Source organism: Rhinoraja longicauda, chromosome 33, assembly GCF_053455715.1.
Source record: "Rhinoraja longicauda isolate Sanriku21f chromosome 33, sRhiLon1.1, whole genome shotgun sequence".
Classification (NCBI taxonomy): domain Eukaryota; kingdom Metazoa; phylum Chordata; class Chondrichthyes; order Rajiformes; family Arhynchobatidae; genus Rhinoraja; species Rhinoraja longicauda.
Window position 1 is genome coordinate 1,976,047 of NC_135985.1, and position 26,910 is coordinate 2,002,956.

General features: G+C 44.7%; 1 protein-coding gene across 1 annotated transcript in view; it reads left to right on the forward strand.

Annotated features, from left to right (window-relative positions):
* Positions 1 to 26,910, forward strand: part of LOC144608852 (zinc finger protein basonuclin-1-like) — an 81,170-nt gene that overhangs the window by 41,543 nt on the left and 12,717 nt on the right. The window contains exons 2-4 of the mRNA XM_078427031.1: positions 3,010 to 3,112; positions 7,568 to 7,803; positions 26,016 to 26,910. The exon at positions 26,016 to 26,910 is cut by the window's right edge and continues 1,420 nt beyond it. Of these exons, the coding sequence (XP_078283157.1) occupies positions 3,010 to 3,112; positions 7,568 to 7,803; positions 26,016 to 26,910 (1,234 nt within the window). The remainder of the gene's footprint in view (positions 1 to 3,009; positions 3,113 to 7,567; positions 7,804 to 26,015) is intronic.

Consider the following 26,910-nt stretch of genomic DNA (forward strand, 5'->3'; position numbering starts at 1 on the left):
TAAGTCGTATTATTGCAGTGGATTCTGTCTTGAGGTTTCTTGCAGAAAGCATTGCTTTGTCAAGTGATATTCTCCTGCTGCATCACATCTGTTTTCAATTTCTTTGGAAGGGGAACATGACACTCTGTAGTGAAGGGTTAAACCTTGGACCTACAGTCAGCGTCTCTGCTGTAAAGATACAGCTTGGTATTTCAGAGATACCGGAGGAATTCATCAGGATAATTATTAATTACAGGCTTTAACGGCAACATTAACATGCGTGATTGGATTTACTTTTGCTAATGTGCTGATTTATCTAGCATTTTTGGAGCTAGATGATTGTTTCTGGTGTGTTGTTTGCGTGTGTGCGTGTGGTATGTGTGTTGTTTGCGTGTGTGCGCGTGCGGTATGTGTGTGTGCGTGCGTGTGTGTGCGCGTGTGTGTGTGCGAGCATCTGCATTGAGCAAACCAGGGCTCAAGAATTCTTGGTCAATTAATCTTTTTAGTTAAAACATGTTCCACATCTTTGACATTTAATGAGCAAATTGTATATGGGTTCCAAAAGTAAATGATGGCTGGTATGACAATAAAAACTAAAGACCATTTCTCTTGATAAACCACAGTACAATGCTTGATCCATAGAGAAATCAGCCAACATTTGAGTCAATTTTGCTTGTCCCTCATATCTGGTTTCCACAGAACCACAGTTTATCCTCACATCGCTGAAGAGAAACTTAAAACCTGTCCCTTCGTCTGAAAAAGGCAAATTGGTAAATTGATGTGCAACTTTCACATTACAATGTGTATGTTTAAACCAAAGATAGACACAAAAAGCTGGAGTAACTCAGCGGGACAGGCAGCATCCATGGAGAGAAGGAATGGGCGACATTTTGGGTCGAGACCCTTCTTCAGACAAGTTCACATTCACAATTTAAACTTGCAATCATTGGTTAAAAAAAATCCAAAAAGATTCCTTTTTGCTTTCTATCTTGTTTAAAACCCAGCGTGTCCAAGCCCATCACTCAGTCTAGACAATAGACAATAGACAATAGACAATAGGTGCAGGACTACGCCATTCGAGCCAGCACCGCCATTAAATGTGATCATGGCTGATCATTCACAATCAGTACCCCATTCCTGCCTTCTCCCCGTACCCCCAGACTACGCTATCTTTAAGAGCTCTATCTAGCTCTCTCTTGAAAGCATCCAGAGAATTGGCCTCCACTGCCTTCTGAGGCAGTGAATTCCACAGATTTACAACTATCTGACTGAAAACGTTACTAATACTGAAATGCCAGGGAACAGTAAGAGTTAAAGAAAAACATCCAGGAATAACAGTTCACTCAGTTTAATTTATTGTCACGTGCACCGAGGTACAGTGAAAAGCTTTTGTTGCATGCGAACCATTTAGCAGAGAGACAATACCTGATTACAATTGAGCCATTTACAGTGTTCAGAGACATGATAAAGGAATAACGTTTAGTGCAAGGTAAAGCCAGCAAAGTCCGATCAAGGATAGTCCGAGGGTCACCGAAGAGGTAAATAGTAAAATAGTAGTTCAGCACTGCTCACGGAATAACTTAAACAGTTGAAGGTAGGAACAAACAAATTCTGGAGTAAACAGTTTTGAGTGTGTTCACTTTGTTGAGTATGGGTCCCACATACAAGTCATAACACAGAAAAAGCCCATCAGTCCATTGGTTAGCTCTGAGGTTATAAAGCTTGAAATGAAATTCCAGGAAAGTTAACATGAGGCGAAGTTGGAAAGAACGTTGCAGATTGAGTCACTTTTGATTAATAACTGAAGCGTCAAAGTATGTTCCACAAATTCAGGCCATCCGCAGGAAGTTGCAAATCCAATACCAAGCTTACTTTAATATTTTTTTGGCAAGTTTTTTTGAAGATGAAACATTTTCCTAAAATGTATTGTCAAAAACTGCATATGTTTCCTTTACTCCAAATCCTACCAGCAAGCAGCTGAGAGATAATTGGACTGAATGGGGTGGTGTGGTTCTGCCAAAGTACAAACTTCAGTGGACATGCAAAGAAAATGCTGCCTCCAAAATGTTTTGCTGCATAAATCCTGGCCAGTTTCTTTGCAATGGGAGTTTAGATATGTCCTGTATACAATTGAACCTTGCTCATCCAACACCTTAGGCACTTTGGCTGTTTACACTTGCAGATTTTAAGGACTATTAGATCTGATTCCTATTAGCAAACCAAAACACTTTTAATTTCCTTTCTACGAAGATGCATAGAAGTATAATAAATTCTCCAGTGAACTTGCCGAGATTAAAGAGACCACGGGAGTGAATTTAAAGGTCGAGTGGGAAACAGGACATCGTGAGGGAGATAGCAAACCATTGTGGTTTCTGAACAATTAGTTTACGTCAGTTTAGTTTTTCAATTAATTTAGTTGGTTAGTTTAGATAAACGAGCTCTTTGGCTCACTGAGTCCACGCCGACCATCAATCACCAGTTCACACTAGTTCTACATTATCCCACTTTCTCATCCACTCCCTGCACATTAGGGACAATTTTACAGACACCAATTAACCTACATACCTGCACATCTTGGAGATGTGGGGGGAAACTGGAGCACTCGGAGAAAACCCACGCGGTCACAGGGAGAACATGCAAACTCCACACAGACAGCACCCGAGGTCAGGATCGAACCTGGGTCTCTGTCGCTGTGATACAGCAGCTCTACCCGCTGCGCCACCGTGCTGCTCTGAATTAGATAGAGGTTTCTTGGAGTTTGACCATATCCCCTTACACATAGTCAAAACAGATGGAGAAAAGGAATCGGTGATGTTTCGGGTCAGAACCCTTCTTCAGAACCGATGCATCACCAATCCATGTTCTCCAAAGATGCTGCCTGACCCGCTCTGAGTCGCTCTAGCATTTGTGTGTCTATTTTTGGTATAAACCAGCACCTGTGGTTCTTTTCTGCACATAAAGGTAGTGCCACTCGTGCAATGTGGGCGGAGGCTTGGTATGCGTTGTGGATGACTCTCTCTCTGTTTCCAGGCTATTCGCTGTACACTGGTCAACTGTAACTGTGAGTGCTTCCAAGCAGGGAAGATCAACGTCCGTCAATGTGACCATTGTAAACATGGATGGGTGGTACATGGTAAGCATCGCTGGAGCTGCTGACATCCTTTAGCCATCAATGGGATCCGCACAAAGGTGGAACATTGTTCCTATCCATTTGACAACATGCGGTATTCATCGCAACACCCTAAGCCGCACCTATATTATAATGCAATCACATGTGATGAGCGTTTGTCGGCACTGGGCCTGTATTCGCTGGAGTTTAGAAGAATGAGGGGGGGCCTCATTGAAACATACAGAATAATGAAAGGCTTGGATAGAGTGGATGTGGAGAGGATGTTTCCACTGGTGGGAGAGTCTAGGACTAGAGGTTGTAGCCTTAGAATTAAAGGACGTTCTTTTGGGAAGGAGATGAGGAGGAATTTCTTTAGCCAACTCGCCCTTGCCAATTGAGTTGCCTAACCGTGCTAGTGCCACTTGTCTGTATCTGGCCCATATCCCTCCAAACCTTTCCCATCCATGTATTTGTCCACGTGTCTTTTAAATGTCATAATTGTACCTGCCTCTGCTACTTCCTCTGGCAACTCATTCCATTTATACACAGCGTGTGCAAAAAGGTTGGTCCCTTTTAAATCTTCCCCCTCTCACCTTAAAGTTTTAGACTCCCCTCCCCTGTGATCATTCACCGTATCGATGCCTCGTGATTTTGTAAACTCTATAAGATCATCCCACCACTCTACGGTCCATGGAAATAGTCCTGGCACATCCATCCTCTCCGTCTATCTCTTACCCTCCAATCTCGGTAAAACATCCTTGTAAATCTTTTTTTGCACTCTTTGCAGTTTAAGATAACTTTCCGATGGCAGGTTGAGCAGAATTGTCGACTGCACTCCAAATTTCCTGCAGTCTTTTTTACCTCTCTAATTTTGGAGGTGATCCATGCATTTAATTCCTTGCTGTCGTGCTGCGTTTTGAAAACAAAGCTACATTTACAGTTAGTTTCCAACAGAAGAAACCTTTTATTGGAAACAGTAATTTTGAGGCCTTATAGTTCCTGCCACTGTACAAAGTAGTGCACTTGTATGATTTGTCCTTTAATATTATTTTTAAAGGTGTGTTTGAGTAACAAAATAATATTCAGTAGTTCATTGGCTGGAATACTTGTGTTTTGTTAGTCTTCTGTGTAGTTACAATCAGGGGCACTCATGTTGTGGGCAATGTCACAGATAAGGACGTCTTCAAAGTTTAGTTTAGTTTAGAGATACAGTGTGGAAACAGGCCCCTCAGCCCACCGAGTCCACGCCGACCAGTGATCGATCACCCGTACACTAACACTATCCTTACACACTTGGGACAATTTACAATTTTTATCAGAGTCAATTAACCTACAAACCTGTACGTCTTTGGAGTGTGGGAGGAAACCGGAGCACCCGGAGAAAACCCACGCAGATCAGGGGGAGAACGTGCAAACTCCACATGGATGGCACCCGTAGTCGGAATCGAACTCGGGTCTCTGGCGTTGTAAGACATCAACTCTACCGCTGCACTAGTGTTCCTTACAGTGGTCATGGCCACCCTCTCTGTCCGTGATAAGTTCACCTCCATTCTTTGCTCTGTGGTGTCACTACGGGTGTTCCAGCCTTAGATAACCTTGGCAGCCCTTAAGACCCTTGGCATTTCATGGGTATCAGCGGGTCACTGAGCCTCTCGTGTTCTTCCCATCCATCGCTGTGTTCACGGTCGGCACAAAAACATTGGCTTAGTGCTGGAGTTTGGTGTTTGCTTGCCTGTAAAGTTGTTTTTTCTTTCCCGTGCGACGTGATGGAGTTTCTGATCCAGGAACACCTCGTGTTTGTGGTTGATTAATTCATGGATCTTGTGTTTGTTCTCATCAATCCAATCCTGCTTGATAAAGAGCAGTGCCTGTTCACGGATGCCAATGCTGGGGGGCTTCGGGGCAATTCCTTGGTGGCTTGATCATAAGTGTCTAAAGACAGAAGCAGGGGAATTTATTATGGGGAACAAAGAAATGGCAGACGAGTTAAACCGTTACTTTGGATCTGTCTTCACTGAGGAAGATACACACAATCTCCCAAATGTTCTAGGGGCCGGAGAACCTAGGGTGATGGAGGAACTGAAGGAAATCCACATTAGGCAGGAAATGGTTTTGGGTAGACTGATGGGACTGAAGGCTGATAAATCCCCAGGGCCTGATGGTCTGCATCCCAGAGTACTTAAGGAGGTGGCTCTAGAAATAGTGGAAGCATTGGAGATCATTTTTCAATGTTCTATAGATTCAGGATCAGTTCCTGTGGATTGGAGGATAGCAAATGTTATCCCACTTTTTAAGAAAGGAGGGAGAGAGAAAACGGGTAATTATAGACCAGTTAGTCTGACATCAGTGGTGGGGAAGATGCTGGAGTCAATTATAAAAGACGAAATTGCTGAGCATTTGGATAGCAGTAACGGGATCATTCCGAGTCAGCATGGATTTACGAAGGGGAAATCATGCTTGACAAATCTACTGGAATTTTTTGAGGATGTAACTAGGAAAATTGACAAGGGAGAGTCAGTGGATGTGGTGTACCTCGACTTTCAGAAAGCCTTCGACAAGGTCCCACATAGGAGATTAGTGGGCAAAATTAGGGCACATGGTATTGGGAGTAGGGTACTGACATGGATAGAAAATTGGTTGACAGACAGAAAGCAAAGAGTGGGGATAAATGGGTCCCTTTCGGAATGGCAGGCAGTGACCAGTGGGGTACCGCAAGGTTCGGTGCTGGGACCCCAGCTATTTACGATATACATTAATGACTTAGACGAAGGGATTAAAAGTACCATTAGCAAATTTGCAGATGATACTAAGTTGGGGGGTAGTGTGAATTGTGAGGAAGATGCAATAAGGCTGCAGGGTGACTTGGACAGGTTGTGTGAGTGGGCGGATACATGGCAGATGCAGTTTAATGTAGATAAGTGTGAGGTTATTCACTTTGGAAGTAAGAATAGAAAGGCAGATTATTATCTGAATGGTGTCAAGTTAGGAGGAGGGGGAGTTCAACGAGATCTGGGTGTCCTAGTGCATCAGTCAATGAAAGGAAGCATGCAGGTTCAGCAGGCAGTGAAGAAAGCCAATGGAATGTTGGCCTTCGTAACAAGAGGAGTTGAGTATAGGAGCAAAGAGGTCCTTCTACAGTTGTACCGGGCCCTGGTGAGACCGCACCTGGAGTACTGTGTGCAGTTTTGGTCTCCAAATTTGAGGAAGGATGTTCTTGCTATGGAGGGCGTGCAGCGTAGGTTCACTAGGTTAATTCCCGGAATGGCGGGACTGTCGTATGTTGAAAGGCTGGAGCGATTGGGCTTGTATACACTGGAATTTAGAAGGATGAGGGGGGATCTTATTGAAACATATAAGATAATTAGGGGATTGGACACATTAGAGGCAGATAACATGTTCCCAATGTTGGGGGAGTCCAGAACAAGGGGCCACAGTTTGAGAGTAAGGGGTAGGCCATTTAGAACGGAGATGAGGAAGAACTTTTTCAGTCAGAGAGTGGTGAAGGTGTGGAATTCTCTGCCTCAGAGGGCAGTGGAGGCCAGTTCGTTGGATGCTTTCAAGAGAGAGCTGGATAGAGCTCTTAAGGATAGCGGAGTGAGGGGGTATGGGGAGAAGGCAGGAACGGGGTACTGATTGAGAGTGATCAGCCATGATCGCATTGAATGGCGGTGCTGGCTCGAAGGGCTGAATGGCCTACTCCTGCACCTATTGTCTATTGTGTATGTCCTTTGAAGTTGGAACTGATAATCTGCAGACGTTCTTATGACCTTCTGCTGATGCTGATGTAAGGAGCTCAAAAAAGTCCCGAAAGAGGGTGGCACGGTGGCGCAGCGGTAGTTACTGCCTTACCGTGCCAGAAACCCAGGTTCAATCCTGACTACGGGTGCTGTCTGTATGGAGTTTGTATGTTCATCCTGTGACCGCGTGGGTTTTCACAGGGTGCTCCGGTTTCCTCCCACACTCCAAAGACGTGCAGGTTTGTAGGGTAATTGGCTATTGTAACTTGTAAATTGTATCTAGTGGGTAGGATAGTGCTAGTGTACGAGGTGATCACCAGTCCGCACGGACTCTGTGGGCCGAAGGGTTTGTTTCTCTGGAGTAAACTAAACTAAAGAAGAGTGTACATAGGGCTAATGCCACTTGGATTGAATAATTGAAAAAAGCAAGAAGAAAATTGAACTTCTCAGATCCGCCACGTAAAGTAAGGATTGGGTATCCTTCCATTAAAGTTTTTTTAATGTGAGCTCTGTTCTTCAATAGGCTTGGCGAGTTCAAACATAATTATTTACCAATTCAAAAGTCTTTAACAGACAGATATAGTTGCCAAGGGAAAAGCAGAAGGGAAATTTTGCCTGTTCAAACATGTCTTCAATTTATTGCATCTTACTGTAAGATAAGGTTGCGCTTGTCAAAATCAGGGACTTTTTCCATGTTTCCAGTCGTTTCATAAAATGTTTGTGTTTTTTTATCCCCCTGCAGCCCTGGATAAGCTCCGAGTGAATCATCTGTACCAGCAGAGCCAGGTTGAGATAGTCCAGTCAAATGTGGTGTTTGACATTAGTAGTCTAATGCTGTACGGAACCCAGGCCATTCCAATCCGGCTGAAAATTCTGCTGGACCGACTGTTCAGTGTTCTCAAGCAAGACGAAGTTCTCCAGATCTTGCACTCGTTGGGCTGGACCATGCAAGACTACATTCGTGGTTACATTCTGCAGGTAACACCACGCTGGCATTTGGCAAATTGGAATGGGAAAAGGTTGGAGAGATATCAGTTCAATTCAGTTGAGTTTATTGTCACGTGTACCGAGGTACAGTGAACAGCTTTTGTTGCGTGCTATCCAGCCAGCAGAAGGACAATACGTGATTACAATCGAGCCATTCGCAGTGTACAGATACATGATAAAGGAATGAGGTTTAGTGCAAGGTAAAGCCAGTAAAGTCCAATCAAAGTTAGTCCGAGGGTCCCCGATGAGGTGGATGGTAGTTCAGCACTGCTCTCTGGTTGCTGTAGGATAGTTCAGTTGCCTGGTAACAGCTGGGATGGGCCAGACAAGTGGCATGAGCTCAGTTGATCAACTTTTAGACTTTAGCGATAAAACACGAAACTGCCGCTTTGGCCCACCGTGTCCAAGCCGATCGGCGATCACCAAGATTGAATGGCGGAGTAGCCTTGATGGGCCGAATGGCCGAATTCTGCTCCTATCCCTTATGATCTTATGGCCTTATCTCCAACCAAAACTGCACCCTCAGTTTAGTTTATTGTCACAGTTTATTATACCACTTCTGTAATGGTATAATCTGCCTTGATGGCTGGCAAAAGAAAGAATCACACTGTTTCTCGGTACACATGGCATTAATAAACCCATACCGATAGCAGGTGAGATGATACAGTGCATTCAGAAAGTATTCAGACCCCCTCACTTTTTTCCCATTTTGCTACGTTACAGCCTTATTTTAAAATGGATTAAATTCTTTTTTTAATTATCATCAATCTACACATAATACCCCATAATATAAAAATGAAAACAGGTTTTTAGAAATTTTTGCATCAACGCTCCCCATCCAACCTGACAGAGCTTGAGAGGATCTGCAGAGAAGAATGGGAATGGCACACCCAAATACAGGTGTGCCAAGCTTGTAGCGTCGTACCCAAGAAGACTTGAGGCTGTAATCGCTGCCAAAGGTGCCTCATCAAAGTACTGAATAAAGGGTCTGAATATTTATGTAAATGGGATATTTCAGTTATTTCTTTTTAATTACTTTGCAAAATTTTCTAAACACCTGTTTTCGCTTTTTTATTGTGGGGTATTGTGTGGAGATTGATGATTTAAAAAAAATGAATTTAATCCATTTTTAAATAAGACTGTAACGTAGCAAAATGTGGAAAAGGTGAAGGGGTCTGAATACTTTCTGAATGCACTGTACGTTTTCCCAATGGTGGACACAAAATGCTGGAGTAACTCAGCGGGTCAGGCAGAATCTCTGGAGAGAAGGAATGGGTGACGTTTCGGGTTTTGACCTGAACAGGCAAAATTTCCCTTCTGCTTTTCCCTTGGCAACTATATCTGTGACCCAAAACGTCACCCATTCCTTCTCTCCAGAGATGCTGCCTGACCCGCTGAGTTACTCCAGCATTTTGTGTCTACCTTCGATTTAAACCAGCATCTGCAGTTCTTTCCTACATGTTTTCCCAATGTCTCTCAGTGCCTCAAGAACTTATCCTCCTGTCACTTTGCCTGTTAGCAGCTGTGATACTGTGCCAGTCATTTGTCTATTTTGGAGAAAGCTTTGAAGAGCCTCCAAGCCCATAACCTGAAGTGTAAGACCAGTTCATTAAAACCAATCGATTGTGATCCTTGTGAGTGGTGAGGTGAAAAACCTTGGCATATAAAGGGAACAGGCAGCACTATTACTCCAGATGGTCATTACACTGCCATTTCAGATACGTCCACACATGCAGTGAGTAATAAAGCCTAAAATGCACTCTGTCCTTTACAAAAGCTATATAAAAAATTGATGACCAACAGCAACTTCAGCATCTGAAACACTTTACAAAGCCATTGTTATTGACGGTGTTAAAAGTGCCGGGTTAAATCATCTTAAGCAGTCTTTTGAAATCGATGATACCTTGCTTTCACCATGGCTTTGTGGAGTTTAGATTTAGGTTTATTATTGTCAAAGTTAAAACCTTTGTTTTGCATGCTATCTAAACATGGGCTTAGAAGGGAGAGATGGATCAGCCATGATTGAATGGCGGAGTAGACTGGATGGGCTGAATGGCCTAATTCTGCTCCTAGCACCTATGAGCTTATGATCTTATGAGATGTTGCCAACAACGATACAATCAGTTCAAACTCAAGCACGAAAGATAGAGCAAAGGGGAAGATACAGAGTGCAGAATATAGTTTCCAGCATTGTAGTGCGTTGTAGGATCGTGTTAGTGTACGGGGATCGCTGGTCAGCATGGACCCGGTGGGTCGAAAGGGCCTGTTTCCACGCTGTATCTCCAAAGTCTAAAGTCTAAAGCATCAGCTTCATAGACCAATGTGGTGACTAAAGAGGTAAATGCTGGGGCAGGTGGTGCCTGATGTGGGTGAGTGCATGGGTGGGTCCTTTGTCAGGTAGTCTGCCCCTTCCACTGCTTACACAGGCGTTCCTTGGTCCTTTAGACTTTAGAGATACAGCGCGGAAACATGCCCTTCGGTCCATCAAGTCCATGCCGACCAGCGATCACCCCGCACACTCACACTATCCTACACGCGAGGGACACTTTACAACTTTACCAAAGCCAATTAACCTCGAAAACGTGGACGTCTTTGGAGAGTGGGAGGAAACCGGAGCTCCCAGAGAAAACCCACGTGGTCACGGGGAGAACATACAAACTCCGTACAGACAGCCCCATGGTCAGGATCGAACCCGGATCCTGGCGCTGTGAGGCAGCAACTCTACCGTTGTTCCACCGGCCACACTGCCACCCCCCCGGGCTGTTTATTCTTCCAGTGAAGTTGAAGGATTTTGTGGATTTTGCAGCCATAACAGTGCGAGGATATTATGACCCAACCTTTTCCCCAATGGAAAAAACCTTGGTTAGTTTAGAAACATCTGGAAGCACCAGGAAGAAGAATATGGGAAAGGTCTGAAGTAACCATCCAGAAACGTTAGTGAACGAAGAGTCTAATGAAGGTGAAAAACTAAAGACGAGTAAATACAAAGCCATGGAAAAAGTAACGGCACTGAAAAAAGTTGATCAATGCCCAGTAACCCAGGAGTTACCAGTAACCCTTGGGTTAGCAGAGGAGCTATCCATGGAAATAGTGGAGGCATTGGTTATCATTTCCCAGTTTTCTTAGTTTAGTTTAGTTTAGAGATACAGCGCGGAAACAGCGCTGCCGACCAGCGATCCCCACACATTAACACTATCCTACACACACCAGGGACGATTTTTACATTTACCAAGCCAGTTAACCTACAAACCTGTATGTGTTTGGAAACCGATGATCTCAGAGAAACCCCACGCAGTTCACTGGGAGAAAGTACAAACTCCGTACAGACAGCACCCTTAGTCGGGATTGAACCCGGGTCTCTGGAGCTGTAAGGCAGCAAGCCTACCACTGCGTCACCGTGCCGACCTAGAGATTGTAGTGTGGCAAATGTAACCTCATTGATTTCATTTTCCCTTCATAAACATTGCCGCTAGGCTATGAATCAGTCTAGTCAGCCTTTACCCCACAATACCACATGCTTTAACCCCATAGTCACAACAAAAGGATGGGAGGGGGGGGGAGGGGAAATAAGAGGCTGTTGGCCATCATCACAAGGTTGAGTGGGGACCTCCTTACGGAATAATGAAAGGCATACAAAGAGTGGGTGTGGAGAGCATGTTTCCACTGGTGGGAGAGTCTAGGACCAGAGGTCACAGCCTCAGAATTAAAGAGCGCTCTTTTAGAAAGGAGGTGAGGAGGGAACCCCTTTAGTCAGAGGATGGTGAATCTGTGGAACTCATCGCCACAGAGGGCAGTGGAGGCCGTCAGTGGATATTTTTAAGGCAGAGATGGACAAATTCTTGATTTGAACGGGTGTGAAGAGTTATGGGAAGGAGCAGGAAAATGGGATTCGGAGGCAGAGATCAGCCATGATTGAATGGACTCGATAGGCCGAATAGCCTAACTATCCTCCTATAACTTGTGAACTTGTGAAGCGGGGAGAACAGTAGAATTTATGATAGAGCATTGATAACACTTAGAAAGTATCAATGGAATAAGACAACGTCAATATGGATTTATGAAAGGAAGAAATTATGTTTGACAAACCGATGTGAGTTTTTTTGAGGATGTGATCACAAGATTAGATAAAGGGGAATCAGTAGACTTGTCTTTACAGAAAGCTTTTGATGAAATCTCACATCAGAGATGCTTGTGCAAAATTGTAGCAGGTATTTATTGGGAGTAAACGTTCTCCAGCCCGGTTCCTAAGGCGGTGGGGAAACCGATGATTCTATGGGGAGATGAAGTCAACCAGGTTTTTTTACACGAGAGCCAAGAAGAATGAATGGTGAACTAATTGCAACTTAGAAACTTCAGTCCTGCATGCATCAGTGTGTGAGCGAAGCGTGCCTTCCTAGTTAGCGTGACCAGAACAAGGGGACGTGGTGTTGGGTTACCATTGCAAGAGAGAGCTGAGGTGGGGTGAAATATTTCACGCGGTGGGTGGTGAACGTGTGGAATTCGTTGCCATGAGAGATGTATTTTTGTCTAAAGACTTCTGACACTTTCAACAGCAACATACTAATAAACCTATTCAATGCACTGCGTACGAATCAGTATTTGGAGCTTTCTCATCCTCCTGACAGGTGGGATTAACTTTTGGATTGCCTACTTCTGAACTTGAGAAGGTGTTTGTCAGACATGATCTGATTTGGAAAGACACAAAATGCTGGAGTAATTCAGAGAGTACGGACAGGTGATATTTCAGGTTGGGACCGCTCAACCCGAAATGTTACCTATCTATGCTCTCCAGGAATGCTGCCTGACCTGTTGAATTACTCCAGCATTTTGTGTCTTTTCTTGGAAAACCAGCATCTGCAGTTCCTTGTTTCTACCCCACGATTTAATTTGGTTAGTTTACTTCCTGAAGTCTCGATCCAACTTGAATTCAACTTCATGATCAAATGGTTTACCACACAGACTGAGTTTATCTTTGGTAGGGCTCGTTTGATCAAAGGAACACGTCAGATATTGCCATCAATGTTGGAAGCCAAATTTGGCACAAGATGTTCTTAGACCTTTCTTTATAAAGATTTCTGCAGAAAATGCAATCTCTCTAGTAAACAGCACATAACACACATCTCTCTAGTAAACAGCACATAACACACATAACCCACGGTGGTGCAGCGGTAGAGTTGCTGCCTTACAGCGCTTGCAGCGCCAGAGACCCAGGTTCGATCCCGACTATGGGTTCTGTCTGTACGGAGTTTGTACGTTCTCCCCATGACCTGCGTGGGTTTTCTCAGAGATCTACAAACAGGACGGTCTGCACCTGAGCTGGAATGGAACCAATGTCCTAGGGGGAGTGTTTGCTAGTGCTGTCGGGGAGGATTTAAACTAATGTGGCAGGGGGATGGGAGCAGGAGCAGAGAGACAGAGGGGTGTAAAATGAGGGTAGAAGCAACAGGTAGCAAGGTGAAAAGTAAAAGTGGTAGGCAGACAAATCCAGGGCAAAAATCAAAAAGGGCCACTTTTCAACATAATTGTATAAGGGGTAAGAGAGTTGTAAAAACAAGCCTGAAAGCTTTGTGTCTCAATGCAAGGAGTTTACGTAATAAGGTGGATGAATTAAATGTGGAGATAGTTATTAATGATTATGATATAGTTGGGATTACGGAGACATGGCTCCAGGGTGACCAAGGCTGGGAGCTCAACATCCAGGGATATTCTATATTCAGGCGGGATAGACAGAAAGGAAAAGGAGGTGGGGTAGCGTTACTGGTTAGAGAGGAGATTAAAGCAGTGGAAAGGAAGGACATTAGCTTGGAGGAAGTGGAATCGATATGGGTAGAGCTACGAAACACTAAGGGGCAGAAAACGTTAGTGGGAGTTGTGTACAGGCCACCTAACAGCAGTAGTGAGGTTGGGGATGGCATCAAGCAGGAAATTAGAAATGCATGCACTAAAGGTGCAGCAGTTATAATGGGTGACTTCAATCTACATATAGATTGGGTGAACCAAACTGGCAGGGGTGCTGAGGAAGAGGATTTCTTGGAATGTTTGAGAGATGGTTTCCTAAACCAACATGTCGAGGAACCAACAAGGGAACAGTCCATTCTAGACTGGGTATTGAGTAATGAGGAAGGGTTAGTTAGCAGTCTTGTTGTGCGAGGCCCCTTGGGCAAGAGTGATCATAATATGGTAGAGTTCTTCATTAGGATGGAGAGTGACAAAGTCGATACAGAAACAAGTGTTCTGAACTTAAAGAAAGGTAACTTTGAGGGTATGAGGCGTGAATTGTCCAAGATAGACTGGCGATTGATGCTGAAAGGGTTGACGGTGGACATGCAATGGAAGGCATTTAAAGGTCACATGGATGAACTACAACAAGTGTTCATCCCAGTTTGGCAAAAGAACAAACCAGGAAAGGTAGTGCATCCGTGGCTAACAAGGGAAATCAAGGATAGTATTAAAACAAAAGATGAAGTATACAGATTAGCCAGAAAAAGTAGCATACCAGAGGACTGGGAGAAATTCAGAGTCCAGCAGAGGAGGGCAAAGGGCTTAATTAGGAAAGGGAAACTAGATTATGAGGGAAAACTGGCAAGGAACATAAAAACAGACTGCAAAAGCTTTTATAGATATGTCAAGAGAAAAAGATTAGTTAAGGCAAATGTAGGTCCCTTGCAGTCGGAAACAGGTGAATTGATCATAGGGAACAAGGAGATGGCAGACCAATTGAACAAATACTTTGGTTCTGTCTTCACTAAGGAAGACATAAACCGTCTGCCGGAAATAGCGGGGGACCGGTGGTCTAATGAGATGGAGGAACTGAGGGAAATCCAGGTTAGTCGGGAAGTGGTGTTAGGTAAATTAAATGGATTAAAGGCAGATAAATCCCCAGGGCCAGATAGGCTGCATCCCAGAGTGCTTAAGGAAGCAGCCTCAGAAATAGTGGATGCATTAGTGATAATTTTTCAAAACTCTTTAGATTCTGGAGTAGTTCCTGAGGACTGGAGTGTAGCTAATGTAACCCCACTTTTTAAAAAGGGAGGGAGAGAGAAAACGTGGAATTATAGACCAGTTAGCCTAACATCGGTAGTGGGGAAAATGCTAGAGTCAGTTATTAAAGATGTGATAGCATCACATTTGGAAAGTGGTGAAATCATCGGACAAAGTCAGCATGGATTTACCAAAGGCAAATCATGTCTGACGAATTTTATAGAATTTTTCGAGGATGTAACTAGTAGAGTGGATAAGGGAGAACCAGTCGATGTGTTATATCTGGACTTTCAGAAGGCCTTCGACAAGGTCCCACATAGGAGATTGGTGTACAAACTTAAAGCACACGGTATTGAGGGTTCAGTTTTGAGGTGGATAGAAAATTGGTTGGCGGACAGGAAGCAAAGAGTAGGAATAAACGGGTACTTTTCGGAATGGCAGGCAGTGACTAGTGGGGTACCGCAAGGCTCAGTGCTGGGACCCCAGTTATTTACAGTGTATATTAATGATTTGGATGAGGGAATTGAATGCAACATCTCTAAGTTTGCAGATGACACGAAGCTGGGTGGCAGTGTTAGCTGCGAGGAGGATGCTAGGAGGCTGCAGAGTGACTTGGATAGATTAGGCGAGTGGGCAAATGCATGGCAGATGCAATATAATGTGGATAAATGTGAGGTTATCCACTTTGGCGGCAAGAACAGGAAAGCAGAGCATTACCTGAATGGTGACCGATTGGGAGAAGGGGAGATGCAACGTGACCTGGGGGTCATGGTGCACCAGTCATTGAAAGCAAGCGTGCAGGTGCAGCAGGCAGTGAAGAAAGCGAATGGTATGTTGGCATTCATAGCAAGAGGATTTGAGTTTAGGAGCAGGGAGGTTCTGCTGCAGTTGTACAGGGCCTTGGTGAGACCGCACCTGGAGTATTGTGTGCAGTTTTGGTCTCCTAACCTGAGGAAAGACATTCTTGCCTTAGAGGGAGTAGAGAGAAGGTTCACCAGATTAATCCCTGGGATGGCGGGACTTGCATATGAGGAAAGACTGGATAGACTGGGCTTGTACTCGCTGGAATTTAGAAGACTGAGGGGGGATCTTATAGAAACATATAAAATTCTTAAGGGGTTGGAGAGGCTAGATGCGGGAAGATTGTTCCCGATGTTGGGGGAGTCCAGAACCAGGGGTCACAGCTTAAGGATAAGGGGGAAGTCTTTTAGGACCGAGATGAGAAAACATTTCTTCACACAGAGAGTGGTGAGTCTGTGGAATTCTCTGCCACAGAAGGTAGTTGAGGCCAGTTCATTGGCTATATTTAAGAGGGAGTTAGATGTGGCCCTTTTTGCTAAAGGGATCAGGGGGTATGGCGAGAAGGCAGGTACAGGCTACTGAGCTGGATGATCAGCCATGATCATATTGAATAGCGGTGCAGGCTCGAAGGGCCGAATGTCCTACTCCTGCACCTATTTTCTATGTTTCTATGTTTCCTCCCACACTCCAAAGGCGTACAGGTATGTAGGTTAATTGGCTGGGCAAAATGTAAAAAATTGTCCCTAGTGTGTGTAGGATAGTGTTGATGTGCGGGGATCGCTGGGCGGCGCGGACCCGGTGGGCCGAAGGGCCTGTTTCCGCGCTGTATCTCTAAATCTAAAAAAAATCTAAAATCTCTTAATCTCTAAAACTAAAGCTTATATTGTTCTACAGCTCACCAGTAAATTGGCCAAAATATCTCTTGGTTCCTTAAATCTCCACCCTGGTGTTATCTCCCACTTGTGTGAACTCATCTTGCTGGATCAGTGAAGTACACAAGTACACTGTGTTTTGCCCAAAGCCCATTCTTCCTGATCAGTGTCAGAGTGAAGGTTTTAATCCAGCTGCATTTTTGACTCAACTTTGGAAGCCAAATTTGGTTCAAGATGTTCTTGGACTTTTCTTTATTTAGATTTCTGCAGAATATGCAAAATGTCGAGTAAACAGCACAAAACCCACGGAACCCTATGGATTCGTTCTACACCTCAGCAGGAAATTGGCCAAAAGATGTTTCATGCTCATTTGTAAATATCCCTATATCTTGTCAAGGTCTTCTTTAACTATTCTGACTGATACTGTTTGATAACATTCCTCATAGAGTCATAGAATGCGGAAACTTGCCCATCAGCCCAACTTGCCCACACCGACCAACATGCCCCATCTACACTAACCACACCTGCCTGCGCTTGGCCCATATCGCTCTCACCTATCCTACCCATGTACCTGTCCAAATGTCTCTTAAATGTTATGATAGTACCTGTCTCAACTACCTCCTGGTAGCTCGTTCCATGCACCCACCACCCTTTGTGTAATAAAAGTTACCACTCAGGTTTTTATTAAATATTCCCCCCTCCACCCCCCATTTTAACTTATGTTGCCTGATTCTCGATTCCTCCACTCTTAAGTCAAATACTCTGTGCATTCCTCCTCATAAATTTTACAAACAGAGGGAATGAAAGCAGAGATCATTGTCTGGACTGAGCTCTTCAGATGAGCCGTGCCCAGCACATGTAGGCCTCCACTCAACCATTGTACAGCAGTGGTACATGAAACCGTGTTTCCTCTCAATCTGCTTTCAATATGTAGCGATCTGTTCCAGGAGCTTTTTGATTCTCTATTTTAAAACCAATCTCCCTATTCTTCCCCTTGCCCAGAATAGGAGGATCAAGAACCAGAGGGGGGAAAGATTTAATAGGAACCCGAGGGGTAACTTTTTCACAAAAGGGTGGTGGCTGTACGGAATGATCTGCCAGAGGAGGTAGTCACGGCAGTTACTATCGGAACGTTTAGACAGGTACTTATTGTGTTGGTTCCTATGTTTGTGCGATTGTTTTTGGAAGATTTGCACTGTCGCACTGTTTCAGATGTAGCACTTCTAATTTTGTTATACTGTTTGTACAATGACAATAAAGGCATATTATTACTAGGATAGGACAGGTTTGGAGAGATTTGGGCTAAATGCAGGCAGCTGGAACTAGTGTAGATGGGACACGTTGGCAGGTGTGGGCAAGTTGGGCTGAAGGGCCTGTTTCCACGCTGTGAGACTCTGGCTATAAATGGTCCAGTTAGCCGTGACCATTACTACAAAGGAAGTTCTGATGACATGTTATTATAACTTCGGTAAATACTGCATTCACTTATCAATTATTGAAGGTCATTATCTCTAAACTAATTATCTGAGCAAAGCCAGTAAACAAGGTTTCTTGTAAATGCTTTCATTACAGTTTGGAAAATTTGGTTCGTTAAGGTTGTAAGTTACTGGAGTTTTTACGGTAATTGATTATGACAAGGAAAGTGAAAGTGCAGATCAGATATGGAGAAAGATGCACATGTCTCTCATGGAGATAGCTCGCTTTAGACTTAAGGCCGTAGAGATAGAGCACGGGACAGGCAGCATCTCTGGAGAGAAGGAATGGGTGACGTTTTGTGTCAAGACCCTTCTTCAGAGATGCTGCCTGTCTCGCTGAGCTACCCCAGCATTTTGTGTCTATCTTTGGTACATTTTGGATGGCCTTGGTGTAGTTTATCCACCTGCAAATTATGATGGAGTCTCTTGCCACGATGATCTAAATTCCTGTAAATGTTAACACGGTTGCCACTGCTGGCTGGCAGTTTGCAGACTGCAAAGTGCTTCAGTCTGTGCCATATTGGACACAGGTGTGCATCCAGATGCATCTCTAAGTGAAAAATGTGCCTCCATCAGGATTCTTACTCCACATCAATAAATACCGGCAACCTTCAAACATTTTCCTTCATCTGGTTTTCTTTGGGATAGGAATGATGCTGAACATTTTTGACAATTGCTGATTTAAGTGAAGCTGCATTAGCCCCGCTGGTGAAAGCTTGTTACCTGATCTTTGGAATTTGGATGTCCTAACGTCCAGATGTCTTTTGCAGGCTGCCATATACATTAATGACTTGGAGAAGGGTCTCGACCCGAAACGTCACCCATTCCTTCTCTCCAGAGATGCTGCCTGACCTGCTGAGTTACTCCAGCATTTTGTGAATAAATACCTTCTTAATGACTTGGATCAAGGGATTAAAAGTACCATTAGCAAATTTGCAGATGATACAAAGCTGGGTGGCCGTGTGAACTGTGAGGAAGATGCTATGAGGTTGCAGGGTGACTTGGGCAGGTTGTGTGAGTGGGCGGATGCATGGCAGATGCAGTTTAATGTGGATCAGTGTGAGGTTATCCACTTTGGTGGTAAGAATAGGAAGGCAGATTATTATCTGAATGGTGTCAAGTTAGGAAAAGGGGACATACAATGAGATCTGGGTGTCCTAGTGCATCAGTCACTGAAAGGAAGCATGCAGGTACAGCAGGCAGTGAAGAAAGCCAATGGAATGTTGTCCTTCATAACAAGAGGAGTTGAGTATAGGAGCAAAGAGGTCCTTCTGCAGTTGTACAGAGTCCTAGTGAGACTGCACCTGGAGTACTGTGTGCAGTTTTGATCTCCAAATTTGAGGAAGGATATTCTTGCTATTGAGGGCGTGCAGCGTAGGTTTACTAGGTTTATTCCCGGAATGGCGGGACTGTCATATGTTGAAAGACTGGAGCGACTAGGCTTGTATACACTGGAATTTAGAAGGATGAGAGGGGATCTTATCGAAACATATAAGATTATTAAGGGCTTGCACACGTTAGAGGCAGGAAACATGTTCCCAATGTTGGGGGAGTCCAGAACCAGGGGCCACAGTTTAAGAATAAGGGGTAGGCCATTTAGAACTGAGATGAGGAAAAACCTTTTCAGTCAGAGAGTTGTAAATCTGTGGAATTCTCTGCCTCAGAGGGCAGTGGAGGCCAATTCTCTGAATGCATTCAAGAGAGAGCTAGATAGAGCTCTTAAGGATAGCGGAGTCAGGGGGTATGGGGAGAAGGCAGGAATGGGGTACTGATTGAGAATGATTAGCCATGATCACATTGAATGGTGGTGCTGGCTCGAAGGGCTGAATGGCCTCCTCCTGCACCTATTGTCTATTGTCTATCCCAATCTCAGGCAAGGTTATGTTTCTTGCAGCTTCTCCTTTGACCATCTGGAGTTAGAATAATTCATGTCCAGAGACAAAGAAGGTAGACACAAAAAGCTGGAGTAAAAGACAAAGAAACCAGTCAGGGATGTCCTACGCTCACGGGTAAATACACTTGTGGCATGTGAAGACTGCCAAGCCCACAGCCTCAGCACTGCGGCTGTAATTGCTCACACTTGGCTCCTGCATGCAGGACACATCGTTAGATTGCCTGACACCAGTCTGTGGAAGTAGGCCTTTCACTCAGTGCTCTGTCATGGAAGAGGTTACCAGGCTGACAAAGGGAAAAAAAAATTCAAAGGTGCACTCAAAGTTCCCTTGAAGAAATGCAATGTCTCCATCAATAGCTGGGAATCTCTGAACCACGGTGGCACAGCGGTAGAGTTGCTGCCTCACAGCGCCACTGACCCAGGTTCAATCCTGACCACAGGTGCTGGCTGTGCAGAATTTGCACGTGCACCCTTGTGACTGCATGGGTTTTCTCCGGGTTCTCCGGTTTCCTCCCACATCCGGAAGACGTGTGGGTTTGTCGGTTAATTAGCTTCTGCAAATTGCCCCCAGTGTGTGGGATGCAAAAGTGGGATAGCACAGAACTAGTGGGAATGGGCGATCAATGCTCGGTGTGGCGGTAGGCATGTTTCCACACTGTGTCTCTAAACTAAACTAGAAATGACCGATTAAAGTGAAGGATTAGTTTAGTTTAGTTGAGGATGGTACTGTGAACAAGTTCATGCATCGTCGGCACACAACAGGTCTGAAGAAAGGTCTCGACCCGAAACGTCACCCATTCCTTCTCTCCCAAGATGCTGCCTGACCTGCTGAGTTACTCCAGAATTTTGTGAATAAATACCTTCGGTCGGCACGCAGCAATACTTCCTAAACTATACAACATGTGCACCACCTCCCTAGCTACTCAACTGCCTGTCCCTATCACTTCTGGAAGGATTAGTTTAGTTTAGTTTAGATTAGAGATACAGCGCGGAAACAGGCCCTTTCAGCCCACCGGGTCCGCGCCGACCAGCGATCCCCGCACACTAACACTATCCTACACCCACTAGGGACAATTTTTACATTTACCAAGCCAATTAACCTGCATACCTGTACATCTTTACAGTGTGGGAGGAAACCGAAGATCTCGGAGTAAACCCACGCAGGTCACGGGGATATCTGAAGTTATCCACTTTGAAAAGAAGGATGAAAATTTAAGTTATTTAAAGCTGGGGTAACTCAGTGGACAGGCAGCATCTGGACAATATAGGCCACTCTGGCCAGAGGTGACCACATCCCTGAACAGAAAACAATAAGCGGCAGGTTTAAAAGTGTAAACCTATGTCCACAAATTTCAGGCCAATGATACTTAGTTGAGGAATTCAGATAACTTTATCATTCAGTCTAATTACCTGAGTGACATGAAACTCTTTATTGGAATATTGGGGTGATTTTTTTTAATGTCGTGAAGTCCGTGTAAGGCTTTGGTTAAATTCAGAATATTTTTCTAGTGACCTATTCTCTGAAATCAGTGTCAATTATGGACGTTTTATCCCTCTTGATTAGAACGTGAGTCTGTCTAATGTTTGAGGCACCTTCCTGCTATTAACATAGTCTTAGTGGAGAGATGCCTTCACCTGTTTTCTGTCAAGCTTATAATTTAAATTAAAAAAATTCTAGAGGAGTTTCAAATCGTTTTAATTTGTAGAATAAATAAGTGGAAAAGTGACATAAATATGGTATCGTTTTCTTAGTTTCTGATTTAGTTTTGTAAACGTAATTTCCCACCTGGAAATTATTTAATACTAGACCAAGTGGACCCATTGGGCCCAAACCTCTCCTGCATTGGTGCAGCACCCTCTCCTACCCCCCCTCCCTCCCCTCCCCTCCCCACTTCCCCTTCCCCCTCAACCCCCCTTATCCACCCTCCTCCCCCCCCCTCCCTCCCTCTCCCTCCCTCCTCCCTCCCCCTCCCTCCCTAGGAGATAGGTTTCAACTTTAAAATGTGAATAACTTTAAAAATATAACATCAATTTCAATGAAACGGTGAGTAAGGTGGGCCTAAAGTTGTCACGCTATCGTGTACCGTTTTGGCTGTAGTTCCATCACAAACAAGATAACAAACGAGAGTTTTAGTATATAGATATCTTCAATTTTTAATTCAATATATTTGGACATTTAACAAACTTTGCCAAAGTTTTATTGTTATTACAAATTGCTTGCATTAATGAGCGATTGGTTTCTGGGAGGGAATTGTGTGTTGTATGAGATTTTTGTTTAAAAAGCTGGATGGGACTGCAAACGAAAGAGAAGTGAACTATCGAAAATGGGTGGATGAGGAACTGGGCTGAGAGTGGTGAACTCTACTCAACGTGTGCAAGTGTGAGAAATGCAGGAAAAAGAACCGCAGATGCTGGTTTAAATAGAAGGTAGACACAAAATGCTGGGGTAACTCAGCGGGTCAGGCAGCATCTCGGGAGAGAAGGAATGGGTGACGTTTCGGGTCGAGACCCTTCTTCAGACCGATGTCAGGGGAGGGGGCGGGTTCCGAATTGAAACTCAAAGTGCTGGAATAACTCAGCGGGTCAGGCAGCATCACTCGAGAACATGGATAGTTTAGTTTAGTTTAGAGATACCGAGCGGAAACAGGCCCTTTGGCCCACCGAGTCCGCACCGACCAGCGATCCCCGCACACTGACACAATTCTACGCACACTAGGGACAATTTACAATTGTACCAAGCCAATTAACCTAGAAACCTGGATGTCTTTGGAGTGTGGGAGGAAACCGGAGCACCTGGAGAAAACCTGCATGGTCACGGGGAGAACGTACAAACTCCGTACAGACAGCACCCTTGGTCAGGATCGAACTAAGATCTCTGGCGCTGTGAGGCAGCAACTCTACCGCTGCTAGATGAGGTGGCGAGTCGGGACAACCATGAAGGTTTGACCCAAGACGGCAACTTCCATTAGAGTTTACGAATGATATTGATGCTTCTGAATCTTTTGCCCATCAAGCCACTTGCTCAACTATTGGGCAAACCCAGGATAGTCTCTTTCTGCAAAGTGAAGCAGACCCAGATGCAGAGGAATATGCGCATGAACAGAAAAATAGACCATTAAAACAAGCGCACTTGGGGTCAATGGAAGGGAGGTTGGTTTGTGTGATGGCCTGGGCTGTGTCCATAATTCTTTGCAATTTCTTGCGGTCTTGGATGGAGCTGTTCCCAAACCAAGCTGTGATGCATCCTGATAAAAGGCTTACTACAGCGCATCTGTAGAAGTTGGAAGTTCTTTCATGTTGTGTTTGCATTTGGTTGGCACCACCCACAACACAGCAGAGGATGCTGTTTGAGCTGAGAGGGTGATCATTGCTGAGGAGTAAACTGGAACTAGTAATGAGTTAACCAAGAAACAAAAGTTAATCAGAGTCATAGTAATAGAGTGTGGAACCAGGCCCCTTGGCCCAACTTGCCCACAATAACCAACATGCCCCATCGAGTCCCGTTTGCGTTTGGCCAATATCCCAATAAACCTGTCCTATCCATGTACCTGTCTAATTGCTTGTTAAATGTTGCAATAGTCCCTGCCTCAGCTACCTCCTCCGGCAGCTAGTTCCATACACCCTTTGTGTGAAAAGGTTACCCCTCAGATTCCTATAAAACCTTTCCCTCTTCACCTCTGGGAAAGTCCCGATGTAGTCCCTTGTGCGTCTACCTGATTTATTCCTCTCATGATTTTATACACTTCTATAACATCATCCCTCATCCTCCTACACTCCAAGGAATAGAGTCCCAGTCTACTCAACCTCTCCCTACAGCTCAGACCCTCGAGTCCTGGCAACATTCGTGTAAATCTTCTCCGTACCATTGACAACTTTAGAACATCGTTCCCGTAACATGGTGGCCAGAACTGAACACAATACTCTAAATGCGACTTCACCAACATCTGTTATAACTGCAACAGGACCTCCCAACTTCTATACTTCTCTACCTTGATCCGATACAGCCGAACAAACACGTATTCTTTCTGTGCGACAGAATTGGCTCTAGAAATATAGTTTGTAACACACTGTGGGGGGAAGGGTGGGATTACACACTCGATAGGTACAGCACCAAAATCATCTGCTTGTCTCACAGTTTGGACTTTTACCTCTAATTGCTGATTACTGTAATTTTAAATGTGCTTGGTGATGCTAAATCAGTGATGTCTGTGGTCTGGCAATCGTGTGCTCCAATCATCCACTTCCACCAGCATTAGTTTTGTCAGAAACACAGGGAGAGAGGGAGGGGGAGAGGGAGAAGGAGAGAGGGAGAGGGAACATGAGAGTGTGGGTGAGAGAGAACATGAGAGAGAGAGAGAGAGAGAGAGAGAGGGAGAGGGAGATAGAGATAGGGAACAAAAGAGTGATTTCTCGAGTGATCTTGGACGTGAAGGATGTCCAGAGAAGGAAAGCATCACCACCCAAGCATGTTATTTTTAGACTTTAGAGATACCGCGTGGAAACAAACAGGCCCTTCGGCCCACCGAGTCCGTGCCAACCAGTGGTCAGTTAGCCAGAATTTTGGCTAAGTGCCTGAGAAAATCTCCTGAGGAGTTTCACTTCCTAGATCAAATCTACATGAGCAAGTGAACACCATGATTTATGATTTATCGACAAGAACTGCATGCAATATTCCAAATGCAGCCTGACCAAAGACTTACAGCTGTATCATTGGACAGTAACTCCTGTTACTTCACCTTATCCAATAACAATCGTGTTTCACTTGTTTCCCACTTTGTTTTCCACAATGCTTTAGTTAAGAACTTGGGACTCGATAGATCATTGTGCACTAGTTGAATGTCACAGAAGGAACAGATAGAGGCACAAGCAGTACAAATGTCTTGATTTTGCTTTGTCTTGTTCTGCCTTGTTTTTTCAACTTATTCTCTCTAGCAGGAATAAAAATGGGAAATATCTCCAACTAAAGCAAAATATTAGATTGTAGAAGCTGTATGAGATGCAAGGCTTTTGGATCAATAGTCAGTTAATGTGCTCTAGTGCTGGGCAGTCTGTTTGCTTATAAACAGGTCTATACTTTTCAGTGACTGCTGTAAAGGTTACAATTGTTAGAGTTTTTACTGTGCACAACTACCCAATGCCAACATGTTCCAAAAACTGTCCCACACTTAAATATGTCCCTTCCATAGGGATTCCTATCACAGCGACAGACACAGCCTGCTGGAGTAACTCAGCGGGTCAGGCAGCATCTGTGGAGAACATGGATAGGTGGTGTTTCACAGAGTGCTGGAGTAACTCAGCGGGTCAGGCAGCATCTGTGGAGAACATGGATAGGTGACGTTTCACAGAGTGCTGGAGCAACTCAGCGGGTCAGGCAGCATTTCTGGAGAACATGGATAGATGACGTTTCACAGAGTGCTGGAGTAACTCGGTGGGTCAGGCAGCATCACTGGAGAACATGGATAGGTGGCGTTTCAGGTCGGAAACCAAGAAGGGTCCCAACCCGAAATGCCACCCATCCTTTTTCTCCAGACATGCTGCCTGACCCGCTGAGTTATTCCAGCACTCTGTGAATATCTCCAGTATAAACCCGCGTCTAGTTCTTTGTTTCTACATTCCAATTAAAAATTCAGTTGGAAAATGAACAAGCATGAAAACATGAAACCATTTTTAGCAGTTATAATAATTAAGTAATTACCATTTGTTCTATGTTCTATGTTGTTAGTAAGTCTACTTGGTTAGGGTGGGTGAGTTGGGTGGAAGGGCCTATTTGCATGCTGTATAATTCTATGCGCTACGATGCTGAGAACTATATTCTGCACTCTGTATCTTGGCCTTTGTCATATGTATTGTACTTGAGTTTGATTTGATTGTGTTCAGGAATGGTATATCTGATTTGGGTGGATAGCATGCAAGACTTAGATAGAGCTCTAGGGGCTAGTGGAATCAAGGGATATGGGGAGAAGGCAGGCGCGGGTTACTGATTGTGGATGACCAGCCATGATCACAATGAATGGCGGTGCTGGTTCGAAGGGCCGAATGGCCTCCTCCTGCACCTACTTTCTATGTTTCTAAGACCTAGCTTGTCGCTGTACCTCGGTACGCGTGGCAATAATAAACCTGAACATATGCATTAACATGAAGCTGCAAGGGTGTTAATCCATGCCAATTCTTGTGCCCTAGGATGTCTCGGGAAAGGTACTTGACCGGTGGAATATAATGACCTACGATGAAGAAATGGTCTCGCTGCACCAATTCCTTCGTTTTGGAGAAACCAAGTCCATTGTGGAACTCATGGCGATCCAAGAGAAGGAAGGAAATGCCGTCGTTGTCCCATCTGCCAAGAGCAACTCTGATATCCGCGCCTTCATAGAGAGCAGCAATCAAAGCCGAAGCCCCAGCCTGCCTGCGCAATTGGAAAAAGTCAACCCAAACAGCATTCATCACTTTGAGAAGATCGTCAACAACCTGGCCTTTATGTTGCCTTTCCAGTTTTTCAACCCGATTCCCATGCCCCTGTTGGGAACATCTCCCAACAGTTTCCTCCTCGATCAACCTCAGGAGAAGCCGAGGGAAGCCAAGCAGGAAATCCCAATTCCTATCAGCAAGAGGTTCCTGGTCAGTTCTGCCGCCGCCGACCCGTTTCAGAGCGCTGAAGAAAATAGCCAACATTCCCAAGATAAGTTTCACCTCGACTTGAAGAATGACTCCACCACCAATGACTCCAGTGTGGTGACATCCCCATCGCTCAGCATCACTCCAAGCCAGGACCTGGAGCAAGCTCAGACGCCCTGCCATACTGGCCGGGACAGGTCCATGGAGACGCCGGGGAGCCTGGCCACCAAGGGGCGTGTGTACTGCAGTGCCTGTGATAAGACCTTTTACGATAAAGGCACCCTGAAGATCCACTACAACGCGGTGCACCTGAAGATCAAACACAAGTGCACTGTGGGGGGGTGTAACATGGTGTTCAGCTCACTACGGAGCCGTAATCGGCACAGCTCCAACCCCAACCCCAGACTACACATGCCCACCATGAAGAACAACCGTGACAAGAATCTGAGAAACTGCCCCTTGG